General features: G+C 42.4%; 1 protein-coding gene across 1 annotated transcript; it reads left to right on the top strand.

Moving 5' to 3' along the window:
* Window positions 1-688: 688 nt before the first annotated feature.
* Window positions 689-3,894, top strand: LOC136458210 (peroxidase 1-like). The gene is made up of 2 exons (XM_066458194.1): window positions 689-991; window positions 2,751-3,894. Exons 1-2 carry the CDS (start codon window positions 740-742, stop codon window positions 3,630-3,632), a joined length of 1,134 nt encoding a protein of 377 aa, XP_066314291.1. The 5' UTR covers window positions 689-739; the 3' UTR covers window positions 3,633-3,894.
* The last annotated feature ends 4,809 nt before the right edge of the window (window positions 3,895-8,703 follow it).

The raw sequence follows: 8,703 nt of genomic DNA on the forward strand, positions 1-8,703 counted from the left end.
TGTTTCATGCGTATGTTTTCTAAGTGTTTTATCTTGATGTTGCATATGTTTGCATTGGTTTTCAAATATTTTTGAGGTAGTTTTTGCAAGTGTTTCAGATGCCTGTTTCAAGTGTTTCATTTGTCTTTTTTTAGTTGCAACTGTTGCATCAAGATGTTTCAAAAGTAGATCATGTGTTGAACATCGGATGCGTGTGGAAAGCGGCTGGCGGCGTGGACGACGTCCGGGGCGGCACGGGCGATGTATGTGGCAGCACGGGCCCACTGCTAGTGCGCTCGCTCGCTCCCTCTCTGAGCGGGCAGCGTCCAGACGCTAGCATCCGGATCGGACGTCCGGGCACTAGCAGATCCCATTTTTCATTTGCAAATCTGGCAGAACAATTAGTTCATCTAAACCCTTAATATGCTGATGAAAGATTGGCAACATAGCACAAAATAAAACGAAACAAAAACCTCTCTTGTCCATCTCTCTCTGTAAGGTAAAGTAGAACAATAAAGATGACCATTCAGTTTAGTTAATATGAAAGCACGCAGGTCTGTATAGGTTATTGTGACTGCATCTTTTTTCATCAAAGAAGTCTCGCGTGCATCACGTTCCCTCGCCTCAAGATCTGTGCTTGCTACTAAAATCCCTTCTATATAAACCGCCGTGTGTTGTCCCACGATGATATACAAAACACACACTCGGAGACAGACAAGTAGAGTAGCTAGATCTAGCGCCAGAGACATAAATTACGGTCATGTCTCCGGCTGCAAGCAAGGGAATGGACGGTGGTGCGGTGGCGGCAGCGGCCATGGCGGCCGCCGCTGTGCTGCTGTGCCTCCTCCAGCTGCCGGCGGTGGCCCGAGGCCAGCTGCAGGTGGGGTTCTACAACACGAGCTGCCCCAACGCCGAGTCCCTGGTCCAGCAGGCGGTGGCGAGCGCGTTCGCCAACGACTCCGGCATCGCCGCCGGCCTCATCCGCCTCCATTTCCACGACTGCTTCGTCAGGGTACGTATACATGTACATGGATGCCGCCTCTTCCGTCCCCTTGGATTTGGATTTGGTCTTGGTTTTGGATATGTTCTGTTTCTTCTCTGCTTGTTCGGCTTAATCTCGATCTTTTGCACAATAACGACGATCGATTGTTATCAACTGACCTCTCTTGCTAGCATTGGATTAACTTGGTAATAGAGTTCGTGTACTGTTGACTGTTTCCAGTTTTTTTTTTTCATGGATAACTACTCCAGCGAGTACTATAGCTAAGGGAATTAGGTAGCGATTACACATCGATATTCAAGTATTCTGGCCTTGCTTTCCCATAGTCGACAGTCACATATGCCTTGCTTGCTTCCATGCATGAGGCCATCCTAACTGGTTCTTCACCCAATCACCTATTGTTTTCTTTGGTCGGTTTCCCTTGTTTTGGACATATGGACAACACCTAATCATGGACTTGTGCTTTTGCAAGTAGTGAAAGTTGTAAATACATTAAATATATAGCTCACCCATAGTCCATAGCTGCTAGCTTTAACCCATCATCTCTAGGTTCTCTTGCATGCCTAGAAACCTCAAAAGAAAAAAAAGAGAGAGAGCAAAAGTTCACATATACATGTATATGAATTGTCAAACAAAGTAACGAACTATCAACATCGACGTGAAAAAAGTAGTAAAGTCAAAGGAGATAGCTCCATGTACTCCGTACCGTTGTTCGTCTCTCTCTATCTCCTCTCTGCTCCAGATCGAACAGCCTTTTCGACGGCGCGTACGTGGACCTGTGGTCATCGCTGGCGCTGTAGCCACACTGTCGTAGGTGGGAACATTCAGAAAAAGCATCCGCTGTGATGTTCCTTCTTTGAACAACACAAACAGCGGTAAAAGACTGTAATTTTTTTTAAATGGCAAGAATTATTATCACACCACACATGACATGATTATCGAACAACTTAGATTATATATATATATATATATATATATATATATATATATATATATATATATATATATATAGAACTACTATCCTGTAGCTGGCTACAGAATAACTTATTCTGTAGCCACTTTGAGTTACGATAATTACTATGTTATTTTACGAGACTATAGTAACTCCTTACTAAGTGGTTTAATATAACGTTATGGTAAATATCTCCATGTGTTATAATAACCCAACTATCCTAAATATGTATTTATATTATGGTAAATTAGTATATAAAATTATAGTAAATGGAGGTGGCTACAGAATAACTTATTTTGTAGCCGGCTACTGAATAGCCTCTCCCTATATATATATATATATATATATAGAACTACTATCCTGTAGCTGGCTACAGAATAACTTATTCTGTAGCCACTTTGAGTTACGATAATTACTATGTTATTTTACGAGATTATAGTAACTCCTTACTAAGTGGTTTAATATAACGTTATGGTAAATATCCCCATGTGTTATAGTAACCCAACTATCGTAAATATGTATTTATATTATGGTAAATTAGTATATAAAATTATAGTAAATGGAGGTGGCTACAGAATAACTTATTTTGTAGCCGGCTACTGAATAGCCTCTCCCTATATATATATATATATATATATATATATATATATATATATATATATATATATATATATATATATATATTATAACACTGCAACAGTAGGGAATGAAAAAGAAATTCAGTACACAGTAGTAGTATCTTCATCTGTGTACTCTACTACTTGTGATTTTGATTTTGCAATGCAAACGGGATAAATGTTCATGGTGCACACTGAACAGGGCTGTGACGCGTCGGTGCTGCTGACCTCCCCGAACAACACGGCGGAGCGCGACGCGGCGCCCAACAACCCGAGCCTTCGCGGGTTCCAGGTGATCGACGCGGCCAAGGCGGCGGTGGAGCAGAGCTGCCCGCAGACGGTGTCCTGCGCGGACATCGTGGCGTTCGCGGCGCGCGACAGCATCAACCTCACGGGCAACCTCGCGTACCAGGTGCCCTCGGGCCGCCGCGACGGCAACGTCTCCCTCGCCTCGGACGCCACCACCAACCTGCCGGCGCCGACGTTCAACGCGTCCCAGCTTGTGGCCAGCTTCGCGGCCAAGAACCTCACCGACGAGGAGATGGTCATCCTCTCGGGCGCCCACACCGTCGGCCGCTCCTTCTGCACCTCCTTCCTCGCGCGCATCTACAACGGATCCACCCCGATCGTTGACTCGGGGCTGAGCGCAGGGTACGCCACGCTGCTGCAAGCGCTGTGCCCGTCCAACGCCAACTCGTCGACGCCCACCACGACGGTGGTCGACCCGAGCACGCCGGCGGTGCTGGACAACAACTACTACAAGCTGCTGCCGCTCAACCTGGGCCTCTTCTTCTCCGACAACCAGCTGCGGGTCAACTCCACGCTCAACACCTCCGTCAACAGCTTCGCCGCCAACGAGACGCTCTGGAAGGAGAAGTTCGTCGCCGCCATGATCAAGATGGGGAACATCCAGGTGCTCACGGGGAGCCAGGGCCAGATCAGGCTCAACTGCAGCGTCGTCAACAACGGCTCGTCGTCGTCGTCGTCGTCGTCGTCGTCGTCGGTGGGGATCCAGCAGACAGCAGTGCCCTACTCCTACTCTGGATCCACCACCGCGTCCCTCGAGGAGATCGCCACGAGCTGATCCCGACCGGCGGCCGACCGGAGTGATGATATATACTCTGGATCCATTTGTGTGCACGCACCTGTCCATCTTTAGGTTATCTTGTACGTGTTGTTTGCCTGCTGGCTAGTACGTTTGCTCTGTGTACGAGAGTGCGTAGTTCGTGTGTACGCGTGAGTGTGTCATGCATATGCGCGTACACGAAATTCTCTATCACCATGCATGTATCCCGTGAATGTCGGCAATCATCATCAATAAATAAAACGGGTGCTCTTACACTGGCTGTTCTGTTCTGTTCGCTTGGCTAATAAGCTGTGGCTGAAAAAATTATTAATTGAAAGTATTATTGATTGATTTAGTGTGAGAGAAAAATACTGTTTGCTGATTAAATAAGTAGGACTTATAAGCAAGCAAACACGGCGACAGAGGGTAGCCTAAGAGCGGGTACAATAACAGTTTCGCCTCACACGTCAGCTATATGCATGTGGCAGAGGAGAGAGAAAGTCATGCTTGGAGCTTCGTTCGTCCCTAGCTCAACGCGGAAACCAAGGCACTCTTTCCGCATGCTGAGCTTCACTCTTCCTCTCCTAGCTATCTTTGTCTATTGAATACAAATTACTATTTAGATTATACATACAAATTAGTTGGTGCACGAGTTAGACTCTAAACTTGTTTATTGTTGAGTTGGCTTGGCTTAAAGCCGAGTCTTATTGGCGTTGCTCTAAGACCCTGTTTGGATACCTCTCTGATTATAATAATCAGATTATATAATCAAATTTTGATCCAATTTGAATTGATCATATGATATTTTATTATAATCAACACCCCTTGATTATCATAATCCCATAATCCAGGTGAGACTAGGTAGGGAATTATAGGTGCTTAAAGTCCAACTTAATTACTCCCAACTGATTGTCGAACTTGTCAAATAATCCTATGCATAATCCAGATTATACTAATCAAACTTTGATCAAACAGGCCCTAACAATCATGCTGCTATTAGGGCTATGTTACTGTATTAAAATGTCACCTCGCAGTTCTAAATTTAATTCTGAAAAAACATAATAAAGATGACGACACGCTGACACGTGATGCATACCATACTTACGTGTATGACTCTTGATTATTCAAGCCAAAACACATAAAGAATGTCATCCATATATATGATTAGTTTTTGTGCGGTGTGTATATCTCTGAACTGCAAGTCAGTATGGTAGTGCAACGATAATTGTGTGTGTGTACAGCGGCGGATCCACAGGGGGGCTGGGGGGCTCCAGCCCCCCTAATTTCTTGATTTCAAGCCTAATTACTGTAGTAAAAGCTTGATTTCACCATTAAATCTTCATGCAAATCAACATCTCCATTGTTTTAGCCCCCCTTATCCCGCATCGTGCATCCGCCACCGTGTGTGTATGTATGTAGAATGTCATCCGAAACACATAATAATAGCTAGGAGTAAACAATAATTGTGTGTGTGTATGTACGTAGAAGTAAACCAACGATACGGATCAACAAAATCCGCTTGAATCATATCGCCGCGTTATCAGACCTAACGAGTTATCAAGATGGACACCACTTCTGCTGGAAATCGAGAGTCAGTCGTCAGGGACCTACCGCGGTACCTATGGCTTGACTTTTGAGGCAACCTCGATGGGAAAATGGGGACCCAAAAACGTGCCCTGGAATAGTCAGTCCGCGTCATGCATCTATCCTATCATTCATTCTCTACAGTACATGTTAAGAGGACACCTCATATAAATAGATATGATCATATAAGGTAGTACGCCACGTACCCCACAGATTTATCATTCTGTTAAATCACAAACTACCAACAAATTTTTATACATACTACAACGGATTCGATTTTTACAGGGTATCGCTAGAAATCAATTTTCCGATTTTTTAAAAACAACGTTAAAAATAGGAAAAAGAAAATAAATCATAGACTGAACCCACAAATCACATAATTTGTCACCAAATCAGAAGCGATTTTTAGAGGCATCCTACTTTTTATGCAGATGGCTCTAACTGGGTCTAAAAATGGTTCCAAATATATATTTTTATAAGAAATATAAATTTATTTCAAATTTTAAATATATTTTAAAGCTTGTGATGAAAATTTGGCTCTCTAAATTATTTCAAATTAAATGTATTAACTATGAAGTTGTAAATCTCATTAAGCTCTACAGTTTGGTATAATTTTTGTCTTCATCTAACTCTGTATGAAAAAATAATTTGTGAATTTATTTATGCAACAACTACTCGTCGGTGTTTTGTACTAGTGACAAATAAAACATCAGTGTCATGTGATGGGCTTCAATGGGATAGCACACAAGACACACAAGTTAGGAGTGTGCTGTTGAGGTTGCGTGGTTTAGATTTTTGTGATAGGAAACCGGATCGCGTGTGTCAAGTTTCCACCAAATCGAGAGTTATCTTGAGCTGACCGAAAATCGAGCACCCCTCTTCCCATCATGGGTCTAATCGTCCTAGGCATCTCTTGGTTAGGAGCGTCGTTGCTCAATTGGCCTTGTTTTCTCAGGAGACAGTTTTTTATAGGTTCACTTATGAAAATAGCTATATTTTCAGAGATAGTTCCTTTTAAAGTTTGCCTTTGAAAGCATTGGGCCCGTAGATTATTTTCAGGCACGCTTGCTCTATTGAACTGCATACCACTTATTCTTTTTTGTTTTTTTATAGTGAGATAGTACATATCTAGTCTTATATGGATTATATACCATATCCTCCAATACAATGATGTTACCCAAATCTTGTCTAAAACCTCAGTGGTTGTTTGGTCCGAGGAATGGGCCAGTAGTCTATCATCTTCTTACACATCAGTTTTTTGATTGATCTCTACAATGAAATGAGTTGCCCGTCGACACCTCATTTGCATAGGCTAATAATTAGTATAAATTAACACAAAAATAGAGTCGTTCCACTAGATTTAAGGAATGGATTCGTAATGCACCACTACATCTAGCTATAGGATGGACTAGTTTTTCAAACCACAAACACCAAGTTAAATCTTAGCCAGCACTCTTTGCTAAACAAACCTGCCCTGCCCGAGCCCGGCCGGGCACGCCTCTATATAAACGTTGGCGGAACCATCGAGTTAAACCAAGTGCCTGCTCATAATTAGAAGTGTGGTTGAGACTGAGACTACACAGCTAGCATGGCAGTGCCATTCTGGCAAGGGCGGGAGAGAGGATGAGGACGAGCAGCGGCGGCTTTGCCGGCCTGGTGGTGTGCGTCGCCACCGTGTGCCTGCTCCTGCCGACGGCGAGCCGCGCCCAGCTGAAGGTGGGGTTCTACAACACCACCTGCCCCAGCGCCGAGGCGCTCGTGCGTCAGGTCGTCACGGCTGCTTTCGCCAACAACTCCGGCGTCGCACCCGGGCTCATCCGCCTCCATTTCCATGACTGCTTTGTCAGGGTACGTGTGTAAAAGACATACCATATATACACAATAAACATGCATGCAAGTGGTGTCCACCAATGAGAGATGGAAATATATCTCATATAATATTCTTCCTGTGAGCAAGAAACGAAAAAGAAAATATAAAGTACAGCATGATCCAAGAAATAGTTGCGGTAAAACCAAAAATATTAATTTTGACCAATATATTGTATATAAGTTAGGCACATAAGAGGATGGGAATGTTACAAATAAAATTTTCATCTGAAATCCTCTTGGTGTACTCCTTGTCTGTCCTAAAAACAAAGTGTCATTCACTTCATAAGAAGTCAAAAATTTAATTTTGACCAAATATATACAAGAAATTATTAATATTTACCATACATAATAAAAATCGTTGGACTAATCTTTCAATATATTTGACAATAAACTTACAAATGTTGCTAATATTTTACATATATAATGGGCCATTTAGATCCTTTCGTTTTGGAGGAATTAGAATATCTACTTTATGAACTAGGCTATCTGATTTGGAAATTTGACATCCTAGAACTATCAAAGTTTAAATATAAATCTGTCTTATTAAATTCATGGGTGAGAGATAGAAATAGGTTCCATCAATTCACATACTCTGTTTTGGCTTTGCAACCTATACCACGCTCTTCGACTCGTTTACCTGTAGCAGAAGTGCAGTACATAATAAGTATCTCCTCTATGTGGCGAATGGCAGCATACAAATGCTAACTTAACTATTTGTGCCTAAATTTTGATTATTAGAATGGATTTTAATTCAAAAGATTCAACTATTGCCTAATTCTAGTTAAATTTGAGAAAGTTTGACCAATACATAACCATAAACGACATTTTTATGGTTGGTATGGATGGAGTACTTGTTTAACTTCCTGTAACGGGGGAATTCAAAAGTTTTACTGTACTTTCATTGGCTGGATGCGAAGCATGCATCTAGCTGGAACATAGGCATTCGGGGCATACATGAACATCAAACAAGCCCTAACATGGTCTTCAACGTATTGTGAGCCACAGATTACGTAAAAGTTCCATCAACAATAATAATTTAGTCTGTTCAATCAGTGTAGGTAACAGAAAGGGGTTGTTTGTCTCTATCATAAAAATAATCCAAACAAAACCCTAAGCTTCAGGGAATACGTCATAAAAATAATCCAAACAAAACCCTAAGCTTCAGGGAACACGTGCACATGTCTTGGTTATCGTTCTCAAACTTTCTTCTCTTGAATAATAGATCGTTCAACAGCAACGAAAGCTCAGTTTTGGATCCTGGCAGCATATGCTCCCGGCCTGATCAACTGTTGAATTAGTCTTTAAGGACATTTTATGATATAAAACGTTGATTTTTTTGTATGACCAAGTCAATGGTCATTGCTTGCTACTACACATATCACTACTGGAGACGTCCTCTTTGCCGAGGGCTTCTAGGTTTGCCGAGGGCTACATCTCGGACACTCGGCAAAGGGGGTCTTTGCCGAGGGCCAACCCCAGGAGCCCTCAGCAAAGCTAGGCCCTCGGCAAAATAAATCTTTGCCGAGGGCCTAGCCCTCAACTGCATACCACTGATTCTTTTTTGTTTTTTTATAGTGAGATAGTACATATCTAGTCTTATATGGATTATATACCATATCCTCCAATACAATGATGT

The sequence above is a fragment of the Miscanthus floridulus genome, chromosome 6 (genome assembly GCF_019320115.1).
Source record: "Miscanthus floridulus cultivar M001 chromosome 6, ASM1932011v1, whole genome shotgun sequence".
Lineage (NCBI taxonomy): Eukaryota > Viridiplantae > Streptophyta > Magnoliopsida > Poales > Poaceae > Miscanthus > Miscanthus floridulus.